We start from the raw sequence: 23788 nt of genomic DNA on the forward strand, positions 1-23788 counted from the left end.
TGAGCAGGATCAGAGAGATGCAGCAGCAGGAGATGAAGAGGAAGAGGAAGAGGAGGAGGAAGAGGAAGAGGAGGAGGAAGATGGAGAGGAAGATGGAGAGGAAGATGGAGAGGAAGATGAAGATGAAGAGGAAGAGGAGGAGGAGGAAGAGGAAGAGGAAGAGGAGGAAGATGAGGGATCAGAGCGTACCGGAGACTCGATGTCCTCCAGGAGCTGGACGGAGCAGCGTTCACACTTCAGCAGAGTCTGAGCTCGATGCATGATCTTCCTCACGATCTTCTCCAGATCCGTCTGCTCCTCGAACAGATCGTTCACAACCTCCAGAAGAGCCTACACACACACAGACAAAACCGGAACGTAGTTGACGTAGTTAGAGTATATGAATGCAAACATTTCTAAGTACGCAACAAACTAGAAGTGCATTTCATGCATCATTACATCCTGAGATGTGTTACATTCTCAAGTAAGGGACATTCGGCAAGGGCCCTAAAGGGATGAGTGTAAACCGTCTATTTAATGGCTAGTTATGTGTTTGAGGTCAACTGCATGTTTAAAGGGATTTTACTCACCCTCATTTCATCTCAAACTCATTTCATTTTCTTTCTTTAATGTAATGTAATTCACTAGGACACATTTCTAAATACTTTTTCAAAACTCTTCACACAGTGAGCACAACATCAGTCTATGAGAGCTAAGCTGGATCACTTATCATTGCTTTGGCACAAAATGCATTCAATGACTACACCTTTCAAATTACATGAATACATTTCTCACTTAGACTCAAACTCAGTGTACCTACAGGCCAATTTGCACATTTATGTTCATTTCAAAACTGATAAACTTATCATAATACAAAACTGAATCTAAAATAAAAAAAAACTGAAATACTTTCAAATCAATTAGATTTAGCTGAACACCTACACGTGTTAGTCTTTTAGTTTCATAGCAGAGTGAGCATCATTATGTCTCACTCTAAAATCACTCCCAGCAAGTGAATGATCACTTGAAGTCCCTCACTTTCTGCCTATGGACCCTTTTCACATTTCTGGGATTCTCTTTGTAATCCCATTTTCTCCAATAGCAAAAGAAAAAATCCATGATAGTGTTTCCACATCTTTCCAAAAGAGGGAATGAAATATTGAGAGACTGATTACAATCAGAAGAGAGAAAAATGTCAAATTTGCTGTCACTCCCTCAGCCGTTGTATAAATATATAACTCAAACAGGGTTTGAAATGAACACCCGCCAACACGCCAAATGCAGGTAAAGATGAACTGTGGCGGGTAACGCTGTCAAATCACTAGCCAATTTGGCGTGTTACTTATTATGTTTACTCACTTTGCACCGGGAACAAGTCCCATAAATCCTGATGTAACGTTACTCGTTACATCATAAGAAGAATGGCATCTACGCTAATATAAATCTGTTTATCCGGAGGTTTACCGCAGTCTGCCGGATCCAGGCCGTATCCAGATCTGATGAAGGACCTGCGCCTGGACGCGACGGCAGCGCAGTCCTGAAATGTCAACTATTCTCTCCACTGTGAAGGCCTCCTACCCCTCCCTTTACCTTGTACAGATAAAGCGTTGTCGGGATAATTCCGGTTCGCGTGGATACGTGGAAGCAATAAAAATTCTGTATTATAAATGTTAAGGCCAGACAAGTAGTATGTTGAGGGTTAGTTTGTAGGGAAGGGGACTACACGCCTGCACACATATATTCAAACGCGCACACCTATAGACTGAACTCGTAATACGCATGTGTGCATGCCATCAGTGGTTCGCGTTTTTGAAGTTTGCGAAGAGAGAACTAAGAGTTTTCTGTTAAAACGGTGTCGTGTAAGCGGCCTCTAAGTTAATAACTAATGATCGTTGCATCGGAAGTGAATCAATCAAACTAACTTTAGCTGGACAATAACTTTATTCTAGAGCTGCTATAAAGCCAAAACAATCTCTGTTACTTTCATTTCCTATTATCACTGTAAAGCCGCTTTTGAACAATCTACATTGTTAAAAGCACTATATAAATGAGGATGACTTGACTTTGCTGGGGAAGTTCGTGTGAGCCAAATCTGAGCAGATTTAGTGCAAGTACTCAACTCGTGAGTTATCATATTAAATACAGCGTATTGTGAAGAATCTGCGCATATCTGGCTTACTTGAACACACACGTCACTACACAACAAATAATGGCACACTTGTTCAAATGCACTGAAGCATTAGCAAAGATTAAAAAGCATTTGGTTAACAGAAAAAAAAACATTGTTATTTTCCAACATCCTACATTGTTTTGATGTTCTTTGGACTCTATTCTGTCTACCTAAAACACATTTTTGGTGAAAAGGATGAGGATGAAAGAGTAAGGGAGGAGATGGCTTGATGACAGGATTTTGTTAAATAAGAAATGAATGTATGAAATCCAAATTTCATAATATATATATATTTGTTGGCTAGTAGAAGTTCTGAATGGCCGGTAACTTAAAAATGTAGTAGTCAAATTGGCGGGTGAGTGAAAAAGTTCATTTCAAACCCAGAACACAAAGTATAGCATTTTAAATTCATTTTTGTATGAAAACATTAAAAACTTGTTTTGTGATGTTGATTATGTGTGGAAACATATCATCACAGTCTGTGAAAAGGGTCCATATCATTCTCATTCTCTCTCTTTACGTTCTTGTTTTCTGGCATTATGTTCCTCTGTGATCGATTTTAAAATGTGTTGATGATGCTCTAAAGACGCCACAACTCAGATTTATGCTTCCCCAGCCACACACACATCTCTTCTTGATTCAAAACCTCTAGATGCAGGAACAGAGTGTGTAGGAAGCAAAAGATCAATAGATAGATACACACATACTACGTAATAAACACCCACATGACATTTATAGCGCACGGCACGCACACAGCGCTGTCCTGTTACAGTAGGAGGGGGGCAGAGGTATAATACGGTTTTAATGAAGTCAGTGCTGAATTAAGTGTGTTCTTACCCTGCTCCTGTCGTACTCTTTCCTGGAGGCAGCGAACAGTTGGGCGTTTGAGATGGCAATGCCACAGAAGGGAAGGTACATCTGCAACACCTGCACAGACAGAAGAGTGTGTTGAAGTGTAGCATCAGTGTGAGTCTAAGGGGTCCTGGACAAACACTGGAACAACAGTCTCTCCAAAACACAAAGTGGTTTCAGCCTGGCAAAGGACTAAACCATAGTTACAGTAAAATTATGTCAAAGTTACAGTAAAATTATGTCAATATACTGTATATATTACGTTAATATATTAAGTTGGTCTTTATAATAAATAATCTTTTTTCTTTGTATGAATGAATATGTCTCTGATAGGAAACAATTTGTTTGTATTGACAAAAGCAAATCTAACTCAGTCGCTATCTCCCGTGGTGTACCTCACGGATCGGTGCTTGGTCCACTTCTATTTTTAATTTACATGCTTCCTCTTGGCCAGATCATTAAATGTCATGTTTTTTATAGTTATGCCAACGATACACACATTTATTTTGCTATCCAACCCAATTCAGTCTTCCTTCCCCCATCCATAATTTCTTGCTTGGTAGAAAACTTCCTGAAACTGAATGCTGACAAAACTGAGATTCTGCTAGCTGGCCCCAAATCGCTTTGCTCCTCCTTCATATTGATGGAGTCCTGGTTAGACATTATAAAACGGATAGTGTCTGTCCTGGATTCTGATTGGTTGAGCCGCGTTCAAAGCCGTTGTAAATTACTCAACAAACACACACCTGTGACCGCATTACATTAGTGTTACTGCCGTTTGTGATGCTTTGTTGCTGCATGTGTTGCTTGGCAACCTCTGTGGAACTACATTACTTGGTGGAGGAATAAATGTGTTATAACATTATATTTTTTGTTGCTGGTGTTTATTTTATGATTAAAATAAATATTCAAATGTATATTTTTATGGAGTAACCGTTTTATAAAAGCAATAAGCTTATTGCTTAATTCACCAGCTGTTCGGGATCTGGGAGTCCTGTTTGATTCTATATTATGTTTTGAACAGCCATATCAGCCACCTTGTTAAATTTCGTTTTTTCAACCTTTACAATATTGTTCGAATACATCCTTCAATTAACCATTAAGATTTTGATCATATGAATTTTGCCTTCCCGCTAAAGTCCTTAATCGCCTAACTGGTACAAAACTCTGTTGCTTCTGCCCTTACATTTAACAAAAAATCTGCTCACATCACTTCACCGAACACTAGCTCTCTATTGCGTATCGCATTCAGTTGAAAACTACTTGTCTTATATTATAAGGCCTGTCATGGTTTAGCACCTTCATGTCTTGCTGACTTAATTCAGCCGTACGCTCCCGCCCGTACTCATAGATCTAGTTCACACAACCTGCTTGTTTTACCCAAGTTCAAACTGTAAACTTTTGGTGGTAGGGCGTTCAGTAGCAGGTGATTGAATTTCAACAAGTACATATTCCTGAATCAACATCTTTGTTGCAACCAATGCAATGCACTGCAGTTAACCAATCAGATTTGAGGAACAAGTTTAGGCTTAAAACCAGGGTTAGGTGCTTCTACATCAGTATCATTTCCCTTTAATTTTAGGGAAAAGTTATTGGAAGGGTTAGGTTTACAGGTAGGGATATGGTTAGGACTAAATTTTCGGACAGGAATGTTGTGCCAGGATCAACGAAACAGGAACATTACTGACTTGGCAAAACCACAGTGACCTCAGTATTATGGGCTCTAAGATCTGGAATAAGCTGCCCCAGAAATGATGTGCTATCTCATCACTACAGACCTTTAAGACAGAACTTAAAACTAATTTATTCACATTGTTTTGCAACTGATTGGTTCCCCTTTCTGTTATTTCAATACTTGTTCAGTTATTATCTGCCATGCTATATGTTAATTGTTTGAATGCTTGCTCTGATGATTGTACTTTGCTTGTACTTCCGTATTTTCTGTATTATCTGTCTATTTTGTAGTGTCCTTGGGTCCTTGAAAGGCACTATATAAATAAAACATATTATTATTTATTATTACCGGAGGTCTTTGTTGGTTTTAAAATACTCAGCAATGGTGTTGACTGATGGAATTTACACATGGTTTGTCTTAAAGCATACTAAAAACACCACATAGACATATAAACAACATTAAAAACTTGATTTTCACCACAGGGTGTCTTTAATAACTCCATAACTATTAATGGTCCATATGCATGTGTTTGTTGTTTTGGTCATTCTGTTAAATAATGTGAGTATGTGATTTTATGGTCTCCCTGCTATTCGACTGTCTTGTGTGTCTCAATAACTCTGTTGGGCGCACTTCCTTCAATATCTTATAAACTCAACCTAATTGTATTCTAGAATACAAAGAAGTGTGACAGAGACAGCAAAACTTCATTGTCCTGAATACAAATTTCTGTTTCCTCACTCACCGAGTCACCGTTGTGTTTTTAAAGGTCTGAGATCTCCTCTAGCTCTCCCGATGCCAAACACACACTCAGATTGCTGTCAGAATGACACAAACACACTCACATTTCTCTTGTAGGGAGCCAGAGAGCCTCTATGAGAGAAATGAGTGTAGTCATAATGTTGAGGTAATATAAACAGGTTCATATTAAAATTCTGTCAGGAACCACATCAAAACCTGCCTCAGGACAAGTCAGCGTGACACCACAGAGAGGCCTGGATGAATCTGTCAGCCCTGAAGTCACAGAGAGCGCAGGTAAATGGGGTTCTGGAGTAATTGGATTCTGTCTGACTGCCCATTAGTCTGGGCTGCATTAGTGGAGACTGCTGCACTGAGTCTGTTTACCACACTGTTAAAGCGTTTAATAAAGAGTGGATGTGACCTGAACCTGTGGGAGCGATCAACAGGTTCTCACAGCACGCTGTCCGCTCATTTAAACTGTTAGGCTAATGAAACGAGGGAATTGAGCTCCTTCACATGGAAACACACAACAACTTTATACAAGTTATGACTGAACTATTTCATTACTGCTTCATTCCCCCGTGGGCCTTCTAAGCAAAGTATTGTTGCAGGTTTTGTTCCTAAACTTCTTTATCACTGTAGCAGTGACGGCTGCTGGTATTTCAGAGAGGGGAAGCTCATTTTCGGCCAATATCATAAAAATTTTCCATTTATTTATACTAAAATTCTGCCCTACGTTCCTTTTCAAGAAAATGCTGTGTGACCCTGTCGTACCAACTAGGCGTCTTTTCCAGTGACTTGACCAGTGTCCTCTCAATGGCCAGCAAAGTTAGGCATAAATGTATAAATGTAATAATATAATAAATGTATAAATAATAATATAATAAAGTATAATAATACTACTACTAATAATATATTTTAAATTATTTTAATAATAATATAAAAATTATAATAAGTAATAATATAATAAAGGTATAAATGTATAATTGTGTGAAATGTATTCTGAAAATTGGCTAGCAATTTCGACAAGCAAATATAAATAGGTTGCAGCAGTTTGTCTTTCGACTACACTTGAGAAATCCGCGATGGGACTGAGCTCGAACAGCTTCAGCGGCAGCGACTTTTTATCATATGAAATAGCTGTCAATCAAAAGGAGATGCAGCCTTTCAACAGACCCTCCAATCATCACGCAGAAGCCCGGAGTCCAGGCCAGCCCACTCCTCATTCACCCCAGAGACGCTGAGTGTCCGTGGGCGGGACATAATCGCAGCATTTATCCAATGACCGTCTAGTTTCGAAGCGCTGAAAAATACTGTTCAGAGCAGCCCCACTGATGTCAATGGATGCTGGGCTTCAACAGGGAAATGCACTGTCTGTGACGCTACGGGAATGTATGAGAAGGAAATTGAGTCAGCCGACCTGCTATATGTAACAAACTCGTCTTTGAGATGAACGTTTTCACATTTTTAGTCAATAAAATGTTAACACAATAGTACATATTTGACCATTATTTTTTTGACATTATGGGGGAAGCCAATCTTCCCTTGCAGTCTTATAGAAATCCCCACTGCACTGTAGTCTACTTATGTTTCTGCACCATAATTTAGTTTCTCATGATCATTTTGCACCCGCTATACCTTTAAGAGTTCTATGTAAATGACCTTTGATATGATTGGCTAAGCTCTTTACCTGTAAACTGAATAACAATGTGCACTTTGAGGTTGTGGGTTAGCTGACGGGTCCAAAATAGTTTTTGAATTTACTATCCATCCTTCAACAGCGTCTCTGCAAAGCTTCAATTGCATTGTGACAGGATCACAAAACAATCAGCGCTGAAATGAAACACTCAGACTGTCACGATCACACTGATAGAATCAGACTTCAGCTTTCATATTGCGGTACATAAAAAAAGTTCAAGTTTGGTGAACTTTGACCTTTGGATTTGTATAATAAGGAGATGAGTGCCCAATAGAGGATCTTAACGTCACAGACTGAGCTCTTGCTGAGTTAAATGCAGCACATTTGAAGGAAGCAACAAGCGTGTGATTCTTTTGTGTTCTTCATTCAGCCAGCACCATTTGCACGATCATTCACAAATCCAGTCACAGCTACAGCTCGGTACAATACTGACAGTCACGCCAAAAGTTAACGTGAGCGACTGCCAACCCTTCTTTTCTTCTCTTAGGTCTACTCTGAGGGTGCTCTACCTGGCTACTGCCACTAACTGGATAGCCGTCTATGGAACTACAATAATGACAAATGTATTTGAAACAAAAAAGCTTGTTGAATTGCACTAATTGGAAAAAAAATGCATTGCATTAATAACCATGTTTGCTATTTAATGCATTGTAATTTTAGAATTTGCTTTTTTTTGTAGCTGAAATTCAACATTAGCCACGTTTCCATTACCCTTTAAATTGCGCAATTTGGAATTGCGAATTGAAAATACGCTCAATGGAAACACGTAAATTTCGCAAAAACTCCCATTTATCGCAAAAATAAATTTGGACCGGTGGTCCAAGTGCGTGTTGACAAAAACCAGAGCAAACGTTCGAGAGAGTCATTTATTCACAAAAACGGATTTACAGAAATGGAGCAAGTAGGTATGTGACCTACATACCTGTGTATGTGATGATTATCAGGGCCAGTATATATGCAGAAAAGCTGATAAAGGCACAAAAGTTGTGCTTACGTTTAATTCAATGTCTTCACGGTTACTTTCCCTATGTATGTGCTGTAATACGACTGGGGTTGCCCTTATACGTCATACTCCAGATTTCCCAACAACTCTTAATGTGAAAAATGCTTAACATGGCTTAATGAACAAATACAAGACTTAATATAAACATTATTGGTGGTGCATACTATATTCAGGTAAGCAGATGCACTCAGAATATCAACATAATGTGCAAGATTTCAAGTTTCCCTCCTATAGAAACCTGTTATAAAGAAAACGCTTAACATGTCTTATTAGACTGATAAAGTAATAACGATCAAACTCAGTATACAATTTATTGATGTACAATATACACACTATATACTATATACAACAAGCAGATGAGCACAGAAAATGCTTTGCTGTAGAAAATCATGAAATCGTTGCCAAAAAAAAAAAAAAAAGCTTAACTTGGCTTAATGCATATAGGCTATAAAAAGACCAAACTCACTATATTGGTTTTGCAAGCAGATGAGACCAGAGGAATGCAACACACTACACTGTACACTAAGCATTTTCTTTTTAATGGTTTTCTATGGGATGAAAATGGGAAACGTGAAACTTTGCGCTCTGAGTTTATATTCTGTTTCTGGTACATTATACCGAATTTGGTCTTTTACCATTACAGTAAAACAGGGAGTTTAGCTTTTGAGTTTAGCTTGGAGTGAGAATTGAGTGTGTGTGTGTGTGTGTGGGGGGGGGGGGGGGGGTACAATGGTACAATGAGTGATAGGCCTCTGTTTTTATTATTGCTTGATTTCAAATTTACAAATTTCACGATTCAATTCTATTCTTGTGATTTGATTCTGATCTCGATTCAATAGCGATTAATTTAGATAAATATTAGGTACAGTAGATAAGTTGATAGATAAAGGTTAAAAATAAAAACTCAAATATAGCTAAATAATCCGTGTTATAACAACGTAATAATATTTTAATGATATAAGTAAAAATATAATATGTTAATATAGTGCATATGATATTTAATTCAATTCAATTCACGTTTATTTGTATAGCGCTTTTCACAATAGGCTACACATAATTTCAAAGCAGCTTTACAGAAAGTGCATGAGTCCATATTACAATTTAGAGTGATCTGTTATCAGAGGTAACTGAAAAAGTTAAGCATTTCAGGAATGTACATATACATGTCACAGCTAAAAATGTATTAATTTAAACAATGTAATAATTTAAAGCAGAAACAATGATCTCATTCAATTCGAATAGTACATGTTTGTTAACAAATGATTATGACATTTAGAAAATACAGCATTGGTGCTAAATTTAGCAAAATACTAACGTGCTATGGTCATTAAATGGCTTTCCTGAATAACCTAGTAATATATTTCATATTCGACTTAATGTTAGTCAACGAGAAGAGGCTCAGTCGACCAAATTTTACTTAGTCTGTTAGTAAAAAAAATAAAAAAAATAAAAGTATGCTAAAATGTACTAAAATGTAGTATGAAGAATAAAGTAAATACAATGATATATGAATACATTAATTATACTGTGTGTTTACTATTGTAACTGCATGGTTTTCTATGAAGTATCATGGAGTATGTGTGGTACAGTAATTTTTCAAGGGCTCTATCAGCTTAAAATCTAAGCAGGGACCAGCTGTATGGAGAAACACACACATTCTGTAAGGCAGATCTGCGTCACTCTGCTCTGCGTCACCGTCTGAGAGAATATGATATTGTATTGAATACACAGTAATTCCTCAGCTCTACCTTCTGCTAATCCCACAGAGAATGCACAGGACTATTCACAGTACTGTGGCATTTCACAACAAAGGCCAGAGAGTGGTGTGGCCGTCTGGGAGCCCAGCAGCACATCCAGACTCTCAGAAACATACATTCATGCAGATCATCAGCAGAGCTTTCAAACAAATATCAGATTTGTGGCCACAACATTGAACAGTATGAACTGCTGTCTCATAAAAACTCACTTTTTTTTAGAAGAATTTGTGGTTTTGCTATGCAGTTGTTGCTAAGTTAAATCCTGTTGCTGGGATATTCTGAGTCATTGCAAGGGCACTGCTAAGAATTTTGGAATTCCTGGTAATCTGTGATTTTTTTTTTTCCAAAACGTATTATTATAATTTTTTTGTAAAAGCTAGAATACATAGAAAATAGCATAGTGTATGATGAGGACAGATTCTTATACTTTCAATCCATCCAGTCGGAGGATATTAAACATGTTTGATATTTTAAGTCGAGTTAATCACAGCGTGGTGCTTCTTGTCTGGTGTGCAACCGGCTTAACAAAGTGCAGTAAATGGACAAACTCAAGCACAAACTGTGGGCTAGATAACACAAACTAATGAGGGGTTAAACAGGACAGGTGTGACTAAATCAGTGAGCTAATGAGTAACCATAGAAACTAACAAGAGACGGGAACAAGGAACAAAGGAAACAGAGCTGAGGCAAGGCAGAGGAGGCAGAGCTGGCACGGGTCATCCCAGGATGAGGGATGAGCCAGAGGGGAGATAGTGGTGGGAGGAGCCAGGGTGTAACTCCCAGCAGGAGCACCAGCATGCAGGCCCATGATGGACTTGAAGGAGGGAGGAGCCATGGAGGAGAAGCCGGAGCCTGATGGAGCCAAAGAGGTGGAGAGATGAGTCGCAGATGGAGGCCCGGAAGTCCATGACCAAGGCAGAGCTGGAGGGACGACGGTCCCAGGTGGAGCCAAGGGAGCGAGGAGCCAAGGTGGAGCCGACTGGTCGATGGGGAGATGTGAAGTGACAGGATTGGAGGTTTTATATAGAGTTAGAGGGTCGACAATCCAGGGGCGGAGCTGGTAATCTGGAAGCCCAAGTCGAATCCAGGATGCTTGGAGCAGGCAGCTTAGAAGGAGACGAGGGGCTGAATGGAGTCAGCGAAGACAGGGCCAAAGAACTGGGTAACATGGGCAGGGAGTTACAAAACAGCCTCCTTGGTCAATTTAGAGCAGGCAGAGAGTTCAAAAACTGCCTCCATGGCCGACACGGGACAGGCAGAGGAGGTGGAAGTGGGAACATCACAGACTATACTGATTTGATGCTGGGTGATGGAACAGTCATGGTGTTGTGTGAAGAAATGGGAATTGTGCTAACTCTTTCACTCTCCTCCACAATTACAAGGGGGCTAGAATTCATGCCATTTACTGCAGCCTCTGAAGTATGGGCGAGGCTCCAATACATTTATTGTTACTCCACAAGGTCCTCAGGGACACACCTGGTCAAGCACAAACTGAGGGCTAGATATACACAAAGTAATCAGGGGTCAAAAAGAAAAGGGCAGGCGTGACTAAATCAATGAACTTATGAGTAACCATGGAAACTAACAAGAAGTGGGAACAAGGAACAGGAACAGAAAAACATTGCAAAACCAACTCAATGTCAAACTCAGACACAGATCAAATGAGACATAACCCTGATGTGACATCTGTGTGAGCCGTGCTTCATGCATAGCTACAATATTTACAATAGACAATGGACTGTTCACCCAAATTTTCACTAATGTGACCACACATTTAGCCTATTAACTGTTAACTTTTTCCCTATCACATATTTTACCAATCACCGTAAACTAGGTATCATTCGAAAACTTATACACTCACAATTCATCCTGTGAAAACTTATTTGCGTTACTATGGACCCCCGCACATGACCTTTGGGAAAAAATATGTACATCATGGCCATGAATTAACAAACCGTTCCTACAACTTACTAATACATCAGCACGTTTTACTAATGTGTTCTCTTGATTTAATTAAATCATGTGCACAATATAATAATTACTTTCCTCGTTTTACTAAACCGTGCAGACAATATAATTTGTTCCTTATCATGATTCATGTGCCTTATCACATCTATGCTAAAAAATGAGGCAGCACACCTCTCCTCAAAAGGCTGCAAAATATGATATCATTCATGTCTGTAGCACAAATGGTGTGGCATGAATTTTAAAGGAAAGTATTTAAGTTTAATACTTTAAGGTTTGCCTTAAACATGAGCAATAGTAATAGTAATGCTTGCCCAACAAACACCATTAACACACACAATAACAGCATCAGCATAAATCCAAAGCTCCATTCATTAAGTGATGAACTATATTATGGACGCATGCAAATGAACATCCCATAATTGTTTCTCCACAAAATGAACAGAACAAAACCTCACCTTTTCATTAAATATACAATATGTCTACCATATTGCATGTATGTTTAGAAAACTCTAATGTCTGGTGTGGTACTAAGACTTGCCCGCCAAAACAGAATCTAAAAGTGGCACCTTTGTCTCTGTGGGCTGGAAACAATCGCCTAGTTTTCTCTGTTCTGCCTCTCTGTCTCGCACACACAGGGAAGAGTTTCATCATTAATTCAGCAGTTAGTAGCATGCATGACATGATGCTAATGTACAATGAAAAGCACATGAAATCTCTTTGCACTGAACTCGATCTGGGGCTCACAGCAACAAACACATGCAGTCATACAAACACACAATAAAAAGGATAGTTTGCCCCAATGATATTTCTGTCAACATTTACTCGTTCTCTTGTCATTCCAAACCAATATGATTTTCTTTCTTCCATGGAAAACAAAAGGATATGCATGCAGGATGATTTCAAGCTCCACAAAAGTATCATAACATTAGCCCATATGACGCATGGACTATGATTCTATGTCCAAAGCCATTCGGTAGGTTTATGTGTAGAACAGACCAAAATGTACATTATTATTCACCCCTTCTTGTGAAAAAGAAGTACACTTCATGATACTTTTAATAAGATTATAATACTTCAAAAGAACATACTTAAGTGTAAACTGAATGTAATGTATCCCGACACTTCATTGCAATTAAATGAAAATGTATTATCGCTTATATTTACAACCCCAAATCAGAAAAAGTTGGGACACTGTACAAATTGTGAGTAAAAAAGGAATGGAATAATTTACAAATCTCATAAACTTATATTTTATTCACAATAGAATATAGATAACATATCAAATGTTGAAAGTGAGACATTTTGAAATGTCATGCCAAATATTGGCTCATTTTGGATTTCATGAGAGCTACACATTCCAAAAAAGTTGGGACAGGTAGCAATAAGAGGCCGGAAAAGGTAAATGTACATATAAGTAAAAGCTGGAGGACCAATTTGCAACTTATTAGGTCAATTGGCAACATGATTGGGTATAAAAAGAGCCTCTCAGAGTGGCAGTGTCTCTCAGAAGTCAAGATGGGCAGAGGATCACCAATTCCCCCAATGCTGCGGCGAAAAATAGTGGAGCAATATCAGAAAGGAGTTTCTCAGAGAAAAATTGCAAAGAGTTTGAAGTTATCATCATCTACAGTGCATAATATCATCCAAAGATTCAGAGAATCTGGAACAATCTCTGTGCGTAAGGGTCAAGGCCGGAAAACCATACTGGATGCCTGTGATCTTCGGGCCCTTAGACGGCACTGCATCACACACAGGAATGCTACTGTAATGGAAATCACAACATGGGCTCAGGAATACTTCCAGAAAACATTGTCGGTGAACACAATCCACCGTGCCATTCGCCATTGCCAGCTAAAACTCTATAGGTCAAAAAAGAAGCCATATCTAAACAGGATCTAGAAGCGCAGGCGTTTTCTCTGGGCCAAGGCTCATTTAAAATGGACTGTGGCAAAGTGGAAAACTGTTCTGTAGTCAGACGAATCAAAATTTGAAGTTCTTTTTGGAAAACTGGGACGCCATGTCATCCAGACTAAAGAGGACAAGGACAACCCAAGTTGTTATCAGCGCTCAGTTCAGAAGCCTGCATCTCTGATGGTATGGGGTTGCATGAGTGCGTGTGGCATGGGCAGCTTACACATCTGGAAAGGCACCATCAATGCTGAAAGGTATATCCAAGTTCTAGAACAACATATGCTCCCATCCAGACGTCGTCTCTTTCAGGGAAGACCTTGCATTTTCCAACATGACAATGCCAGACCATATACTGCATCAATTACAATATCATGGCTGCGTAGAAGAAGGATCTGGGTACTGAAATGGCCAGCCTGCAGTCCAGATCTTTCACCCATAGAAAACATTTGGCTCATCATAAAGAGGAAGATGCAACAAAGAAGACCTAAGACAGTTGACAGCAACTAGAAGCCTGTATTAGACAAGAATGGGACAACATTTCTATTCCTAAACTTGAGCAACTTGTCTCCTCAGTCCCCAGACGTTTGCAGACTGTTATAAAAAGAAGAGGGGATGCCACACAGTGGTAAACATGGCCTTGTCCCAACTTTTTTGAGATGTGTTGATGCCATGAAATTTAAAATCAACTTATTTTTCCCTTAAAATGATACATTTTCTCAGTTTAAACATCTGATATGTCATCTATGTTGTATTTTGAATAAAATATTGAAATTTGAAACTTCCACATCATTGCATTCTGTTTTTATTCACAATTTGTACAGTGTCCCAACTCTTTCTGATTTGGGGTTGTATATTTAATGCACTTCACTGAACTTTAGAGGTAAGAAGGACTTAAGTACATCTTTACATGTAATTTCATAATTACTTCTATTGTCTTTGAAATATGGTTAAACTGTACTGCTGAATGTACTGACTGACAAGCATTTATAACATGCTTGTAAACTATAACTTTAATATAATTTACAAAACCGGTAAATTACACATTTGTATTGTTGAAGTTAGTTGCAATTTAGAACATTTAAAATATATTAACTTTTAATGTAATATCAAATAACACTACAGTTAAAATTAGAATCAAGTCCTTTACATGTGCTTTAGTATGTCAACACATCAAAATAAGTGTACTTCTTTAAAGCATGAAATAGATTATTAGAAAATTAGGATTTAAAATGTACTTTAAAGTAACTTTTTTTTATTTGACATTTGTAACGGAATTCCAGACTAAGCGACAGAATATTCATCACACCCAAACAAGTATTTATTGAACAGATGAAATGCAAATATGAGTAATATCAAAGTGTCCCTATGAAATCAAAATGGAAGTTTTGGGGCTTTTAGTATGAATATGTTAGCCTTAAGGTTATCTATAAGCTTGTGTGCTGCAAAACAATGACAAAATTTGCATTTAGAAGATATAAGCATTCAAAACTTACAGTCTCTCATTTCTGCTAATATGGATCAACGATTTTGATGACATCACTCTGCACTTCAGCTTCTCATTACATCTTCTGTCCAATCAAATGCTCTCTAGAATCTAAAGCATCCCGCCCCTCTACACTATAAATAGATGCTGAAGCTGTGGCTGAAATCTGTATGGTGAATGGCACATAATGCACTATATAGGGGATAGAGAAAGAATCAGACAGTATAAATATGCTTTCCATTGGTCAAATTAGGTCTGGTTTTGCGTTTGTGCAGCGGGCACACAGTCTGCTCTGGTCCAGAGGCACAATAGCACAGAGCGGATCATATGTACGAGTCGGCGCAGACCACAAAATATAACTGACCTATTTGAATTCCACACAGAATGCTATATTTTAAAGTGATATGGAGGAGATTAGGAGGAGGAACGTTTAAAAAGACTCTGCATTATAAACAGCACTGACGAGTAGAAAAGAAAACACCAGTGCCATGCACCAACATAAATTACACACTTTTCAAACACATCCTCAGCATTATTATTATCATCACTGTTTTGCTTTAGTAACAGTTTCATATTAAATCTAAAGAGGGAATCTATTAGACTGTAACTGTCATTAGCTATCAAATGCAGCTTTATCAAGCTCAACAGCTCAGGTCGAGCAGTGATATAAATGAAACGCTATTGGCTATTTTTTAAATGGGAGGAGCTGCTCGATATGTCCCGCCCTGTCTTCCTTTTTCAGTGGAAATTACATCACCACAATGAATAACGCTGTGTGTTTCAAGGCACTTCAGTGGGACTTTAATAACAAAGTCCTTTCCTATTACCGGGAAGCTTGGGATGAGATGAAGAATGGTGAGTGGAGGAGACTGGAGAGCACACACTTCTTGGATGGTTGGAACAGGTGAGTAGCAGAGCAGGGAACAGATGAGGAAACACAGGTAGGTAATTGGAGAGTCTTACTAGGAGAACCCTGGAGGAATGTGAGAAGATCTCAGGAGTATAACTGGGAATTCAAGGAAAGGAGGTACTGTAGTTGACCCCCATGGTGCCTTGAGTTCAGGATTTCTCTAACAATGTAGACAGTTTCATTGTCCAAACCAACCCACCGGCCCACCTCAACTTTTCGATTTGATAATCCGGCCCTCGAATGAAGCTAATTGAATAGCCCTGGTGTAGACAGTTTCATTGTCCAGGATTAGAGGCAGAGGGGCTCGTTAGCGGGACCAGGCTCTGTGGAGGAATCAGAGACAGGAGAGTGGTAAGGCTTGAAAACATGAAACGAGCAGTAAATTCTATAGTGGGGAGAAAGGTGAAGTCATGTGACAGGGTTAATTTGCCAGGTTATGGGGAATGGGGTGGGAGTATCGGTCTGCCGGGCATCGGCGTGACCCTTCTGATGGCACACTGCCAATTGGAGATAGTGGTAAGCTGCGTCCCAGACCCTCTCACTCTCCTGGAACCAGTGAGTGACTGATGGTGCATCCAATGGGGGGGATGGAAGCCAAGTACGCACTGAAACAGGGTGAGACTGGTTGCTGGCTGACGGAGAGTGTTTTGAGCGTACTAGGCCTAGGTGAGGAAGAGGTTCCAGAAGTTCTGGTGGCTGTGACAGAAGATTTGTAGGAATTGTCCAATCTCTTGTATCTTCTTCTCCCTTTGCCCATTGGTTTGAGGATGGTAACCAGAGGAGAGGCTTACAGTCACACCTTGGAGGGTGAAAAAGGCTTTCCAGAACTAGGAGAGGAATGGAGAACATTGATCAGAGACCATGTCTTCTGTTAGTCCAAATTTGCAGAAGACATGATTGAACATCATCTCAGCAGTTTCCATGAAAGTAGGAAAACCCTTTAGATTACAGCCATAGGATTCTCAGGAGCTTCGCCGGAATTGTGGAGACGAGAGAGTACATCGGCTTTCACATTCTTGGTCAGATAGGAAATGGAAAAATCTAAATGGGTGAAGAAAAGGGCCTATCTGGCCTGTCTGGGTTTTAACCTTTTTGCCTCATGGAGATATTCCAGATTACGATGGTCGGTGAGCACAGTGAAAGGATTTTGGTCCCTCTCCAGCCAAAGCCTCCATTCCACCAGAGCTAATTTGATGGTGAGGAGCTCACAATTTCCGATGGTGTAATTCTGCTCTGCCAGAGTGAATTTGTAGAGTGGAAGAGTGGAACAAACTGCTTCCACCTTCCGCATGTCCATATTGATCCCGACTTTACTGATATGGTAGCCAAGGAACTGGATTGTGGATTGATGGAAGGTGCATTTTTCCGCTTTGAGGAAGAGCTGATTTTCTCCCAACTTCTGGAGGACCTCTTAAACCTGTTGGCAATGTTCGGCCGTGGTCTGCGAGTACAAGATGTTGATGTAAATCAGCACAAAGCAGTGAAGGTATTCCCAGAGCACCTAATTTATGCCGCCCTTGATTACAAAGGGGCCATTGACCAGCCCATACGGCATAACATAATATTCCTAGTGGCCTGTAGGCATCACAAATGTGGCCCTCCGCTCACACCCCTCACATATCCGGGTTACAGGCGCTTTGGTCCAGCTTTGTGAAGACGGTTGCACCTCAGAGCTGTTCCAAAGCAGCTGGGACGAGGGGGAGGGGATACTAGAACTTTATGGTAATCTTGTTAACAACAAAATAACCAATGCGAGGACACAAGCCTCTGTCCTTCTTGGCAACAAAGAAAAAACTGGGAGCAGCAGTGAAAGTCGAAGGTCAGATATATACTTGCTGAAGAGCCTCTTATTTACTCCTCCATGGCCTTCTGTTCGGGGATGGACAGAGGATAAATTTTGCCACAGGGTACTGGCTCACCCAGAATGAGGCTGACGGCACAGTATCATAGTCGGTGTGGTGGTGGAATTAATGGAGAGAACTTCAGGAAAACAGTCCTTGTCCCACTTCAGGACTTTGCCACTGGACCAGGAGAGGATGGGATTATGTGTCACGAGCCAAGGATGCCCCAGCATAATCCCCGTGGTGGCGCTCTCCAGAACCAGGAGACAGATATTCTCCTGTAGCCAACCAATCTGGAGTTGGAGAGGTCCCACACAGTAACGAACATGGCCTTGGCCGAGCGGCTTTACAGTCACAGATTGGATAGTGTATGGGATGGTGTTGGGCCTTTTTTGGAGCTGGAGTTGGTGGCAGAGGTCCCTGGAAAAGAACTTGCCGGCTGACCCAGAGTTGAGGAGGGCGGTAACTGAAACAAAAATGTCAGCAGAATTGAGTGTTACAATGGTGATAAGTGGAGAAGTACTAACATTGGGACTGGAAACAAAACTCACCAAATTTACTCTTTGGTATTCACCAATAGGACATACTAAAATGACATGTCCACCAGAACCACAATACAAGCAGAGTCTCTGGGCCAGTCAATGGTGCCGATGGTGCCGCTCGGCCAGAGAGAAGCATGTGTGGTCGATCTACATCGGTTTGTGGTTCTGGAGAGCTGGGGAACTTTGGCTGACGATGGAAAAAGAAGGATTGCTGGCACTGTTGGTCTTCCATACATATTTGAACTCTATGGGCAATCCGGATGGACAGCTGTATGAAGCACTCAAACCTGATGGATTCATTATACATAAGCTGAGAGATGCAGCCTCAGAGCCAGTTCCAATCCTTGGTGATAGGTGGTTAAGAATGAGCGCTCGTTCCAGCCGATGGCCGCTGCTAGGGTTCGAAACTTTTACGAACCCTATGGAACTATTGCCTTGGCGTAAAGGATAGAGTTGCTCACCAATAGAAGAATCACACACAGGATGACCAATGATTTCTCTGAAATGAGCCACGAACCTATCAAGGGATTGTGTCACTGGTTCTACCTGCTGTCAGATGGTTTTGGCCCACTGAAGTGCTCACCCGGTTAACAAAGATAAGATGAATGAAATCTTGTCTCTTTCAGTAGGAAAATGATGGGGCTGCATCTCTAGGGCTAGTGAACATTGGAACAAGAAGCCATTGCAGTCCTCAGTCAAGCCAAAGTTGGGTGCTGGGTTGACCATGGAACTGGTTGTGTCAACTGGAGGAGAAGTGCTTGGTGCAGTGATGGGTGCTGTGGTGGTTCCGGGTACGGTGAGGACTAGGGTTGGGTACAGAAACCGGGAAATGATATGGAACCGGTACCCAAGTAACCGGTATGTAATGCAGATTCCGGTGCCCCATGTCGGTGCCACTTAAATGCCTCAGCTGTCGGTTGAAATATTTGCCCTCTGGTTCTCCGAAACGGACGTAGGACATTGCCAGTTAACCCTTTGATGCGTATGATCGTTCACACACCAGTGTGATTAAGAACGTTCAGTTCGCGTGATCATCAACTTATAAATTCAAATCTGCATTTGCATGTTGGCTGGCGCTGGGCCAGATACAGATGTGCTCAGCACTCTCATATATCACAACCATTCAGTGTTTTCAACCAAATAAGGTTTATTTAAGTTTCAGACATTTAAATACACATACACAAGTATTAGCAAAACAACATTTGTAGTTAGTAAAATACACACTGATGTCTATGTAAGCGGCAATAGCAATCCTCTCAATTATAAATGGATGACATGTTTAGATACACATTGTGTAGGTAACTATAAAATGTACTCTATTCTTCTCACACTTCACCAGCCACTTACTTTAATGTATTTTGGGAGAAGTGGATGAATTGAGGTGCTGTAGGCCTAAATCTGACAGATACAATTCTCTGAACTGTGGTGCGTACTAACATTTGCCCATTGTGCGTTATAGATCAACTAACATGAATCATGATCGTTATAAAGGTTTCTTAAATAACAAAACACATTCACTTACATGTATTTAAGAATAAAAATATCAGCCAAGGACTGACTGACATGTAACACAACCAATGTTTAGTGTGAAAATGTAAAGTCGATTTCCCCACAATAACAGACCGGTGTACATCTCATAAATTATTCATTCAAGAACGTGCAAATTTACTGCAACAATAGAGCAAACGAACTTCACTATTTTTGAAAATCCAGCCTTCAGTTGATCCTGATGAGCGTTCATTGCCACAGTTGTAAACATGACGGCGTTCTTCTTCCACGAGGGGTTTCGCATCACACATTTAAAGTGATGCATACTAAAATAACGCTCACCTTGTGCAGGACATGCAATAAGTCAGGAGAGGTGCCATATTTTGCCAGAGAAGTCAAAAAAATGTGAAAAGAATTGCTGAAATTTAAAGCTGGTTTGTAGCATACCAAGAATACAGACTACTTTGCTGTTATTAGTACTGTAGTGTTATTTAGTGTTATATTATTGTATTTGGGTTAGGTGCCTTAGGTTTTATTGTGAATTTGTTATGTCATTTCTTTGTGTTTTGTATTTACACAACTTATATTTATATATTTACTTTAAAATTTTAATATATTCAATTTTAAGATTTTTTTGTTTCATTTTTTTCAATAAAAACGCCGTTCTTTAATGTCATTCACCATCGTTTTGAGGCTCTCTTTTTTTTTATTAAGTATCGGTTCAGGCACCATTTAGGATCCGGTACCGTTTTAAAAGTATAGATTTGGCACCGGTATCGAAAAAAAAAAAAACGATACCCAACCCTAGTGAGGACTCAGCAGAACGTCTCGGTTACGTATGTAACCCTAGTTCCCTGAGTAGGTAATGGAGACGTTACGTTGGATGACGACGAATGGGGTTTCGCTTAGAAAGCCTATCATCTTCGAGTATATAAAACGAGCCAATGGCAATGAAATGCCATGGGTCTGCGGAATTTGCATAGCGTAACTCCGCCCCACCCTGGGGGTATATAAGGAAGTGCGCTGGCAACATGCAGATATGTCTTCGCTGAGGAGCCGAGACTGAACTCAGGCGTTCCAGCGGAAGTGGCAGGGAGACGTAACGTCTCCGTTCCCTACTCAGGGAATGAGGGTTACATACGTAACCGAGACGTTCCCTTTCGTAGTCACTCCGAGTTACGTCGGATGACGACGAATGGGGTTCCCAGTGTAATCACGCCACCTCTCGACTGTCTTCCAGTGCCCTGCGTAAGTCTGAGCTCCCTGTCGTGAGACTAGCACGGACGAAGGAGTCCTCCTTAACACAGGAATACCAAGGTACACTGGGAAGCATATCCAGTGGAAATATGCAATTATGCCCAGCCCGAAGGGGGGGACTTGGGATACACATATGACCCCGAAGGGCTACATATGGAGAATCACTGGGGTGTCCAGCCGCAGGTGGAATATTTCAACCCCAGGGGTGGCAAGGTGGCTTGCCAAGGGAAAGACACATGCTCAAAGAGGCTTACAGTGGAATACACATGTGGGGGTCGCCCAGAGGGGGAACCATGCACATGGAGGCACCTAGCCAAGCGCGAAAGCTGCTCAGTTGCATAACTCTGGCGTTGACGTCGTCAGTGCTGGAGGAGACTCAGGGCTTATTAGGCTCACCTGAGGAAAATATTGCACGTATCCCGTCCGTGGAGAGGAATGGCGAGCAAGCGAAGACACCTGAGCAAAATCTCTTACCGGCTAGTTGAAGCGAGTACATGAGAAGAAACTGGCTCCACTCGGAGATTGTAGAATCTCGCGAATGTGTTAGGTGTCCTCCAGCCTGCAGCTCTGCAGATGTCTGTTAGCGAGGCGCCATGCGCTAAAGCCCAAGAGGATGCCACACTCCGGGTGGAGTGGGCCGTCACACCAAGGGGGCATGGTCGACCTTGCTGCTGGTATGCCAAAGCAATGGCGTCCACTATCCAGTGAGACAACCTTTGCTTGAAGAGAGCCTTTCCCTTCAGCTTCCCACCATGACAGACAAAGAGCTGGTCTGAGGTCCTGAAACACTGCGTTCTGTCAACGTAAGCACGGAGTGCGCGTACTGGACAGATCAGTGCCAAGGCTGGGTCTGCCTCCTCCAAAGGCAGTGCTTGCAGGTTCACCACCTGGTCTCGAAAGGGTGTGGTGGGAACCTTGGGCACATATCCAGGCTGGGGTCTCAGGATCACGTGAGAGTTAGCCGGTCCGAATTCCAGGCACGCTTCGTCAACCGAAAATGCCTGCAGGTCCCCTACCCTCTTGATGGAGGCCAATGCAACCAGGAGCGCTGTCTTCATTGACAGGAACTTAAGCTCCACTGATTGCAGAGGCTCAAAGGGAGCACTCTGCAGGGCAGTTAAAACCACTGAGAGGTCCCAAGAGGGTACGAGGGGAGGATTCAGTCTCCTCGCTCCCCTCAGGAACCTGACGATCAGGTCGTGCTTTCCCAAGGACTTACCATCAACTGCGTCGTGATGTGCGGCAATGGCGGCAACATACACTTTCCGGGTGGAGGGAGACAGCCTTCGCTCCAACCCTTCTTGCAGGAAGGAAAGCACGACACTGATGGGGCATTTCGTGGGTTCTAGATTTTTAGAAGAACACCAGTTGACGAAGAGGTTCCACTTCAACGCATAGGCATGTCTCGTGGACGATGCTCTAGCGGAAGTGATGGTAGCCACCACCGCTGGTGGTAGAGTACTCAAACCTGCCTCGTCCCGTCCAGGAGCCACACGTGGAGGTTCCAAAGATCGGGACGAGGGTGCCATAAGGTGCCCCGTCCCTGAGAAAGCAGGTCCTTCCTCAGAGGAATTGGCCAGGGAGGTGCTGTCGCGAGGAGTACTAGTTCTGAGAACCAGGTGCGGTTGGGCCAATACGGGGCAAACAAAATTACCTGCTCCTCGTCCTCCCTGATCTTGCGCAAGGTCTGCGCAAGGAGGCTCACTGGGGGAAACGCATACTTGCGGAGGCCCCGCGGCCAGCTGTGCGCCAGTGCATCCGTGCCGAGCGTGCCCTCGGTCAGGGAATAAAACAGGCCGCAGTGGGACGAGTCGTGGGAGGCAAACAGGTCTACCTGTGCATCCCTGAACTGGTCCCAGATCAGCTGGACCGTCTGGGGATGGAGTCGCCAATCTCCAGCGAGAGGCCGAAGCCGAGACAGCTTGTCGGCCGCCTGGTTCAGGTCTCCCGGGATATAAATGGCTCGAAGCGACCTCAGATGCTTCTGACTCCATATGAGGAGGTGGCGGGCGAGTTGTGACATACGGCGGGAGCGCAGACCACCTTGACAGTTGATGTACGCTACAGTCGCGGTATTGTCTGATCAGACTAATACGTGTTGACCCCTGAGCAACGCATGGAAGCGGTGCAGGGCAAGACGTACAGCCAACAACTGTCCTGTCCAGGAGCCCGCGGCAGCATGTCCATTGCACATGGCGCCCCAGCCCGTGGTGGAGGCATCTGTTGATACAACAACATGCCTGGAAACTCGTTCCAAGGGCACTCCGGCCCGAAGAAAACTGAGGTTCGACCACGGGGTGAAGGTCTGACGGCAGGTCGGAGTCACTGGGACTCGGAGCGTGCCGTGATGCCATGCCCACCTCGGGACTCGATCGCGAAGCCAAAGCAACCCGAGCGGCGTGACTGCGGCTGCGGATGCCATATGCCCCAGGAGCCTCTGAAATAGTTTTTCGCAAAATCGCTCGTAAGCTGCGCGCACATGGCGTGGGTGGCATAGCGGCCCGGTGCGGGGGCA

The 23788-nt window shown here is 41.9% G+C and overlaps 1 protein-coding gene across 1 annotated transcript in view; it reads right to left on the reverse strand.

Annotated features, from left to right (window-relative positions):
• Positions 1-23788, reverse strand: part of pde11a (phosphodiesterase 11a) — a 95615-nt gene that overhangs the window by 58734 nt on the left and 13093 nt on the right. The window contains exons 3-4 of the mRNA XM_079880566.1: positions 2987-3076; positions 190-330 (exon numbers count right to left, since the gene is read on the reverse strand). Coding sequence (XP_079736692.1) covers positions 190-330; positions 2987-3076 — 231 coding nt within the window. The remainder of the gene's footprint in view (positions 1-189; positions 331-2986; positions 3077-23788) is intronic.

This window comes from Squalius cephalus (genome assembly GCF_949319135.1).
Source record: "Squalius cephalus genome assembly, chromosome: 9".
Classification (NCBI taxonomy): Eukaryota; Metazoa; Chordata; class Actinopteri; order Cypriniformes; family Leuciscidae; genus Squalius; species Squalius cephalus.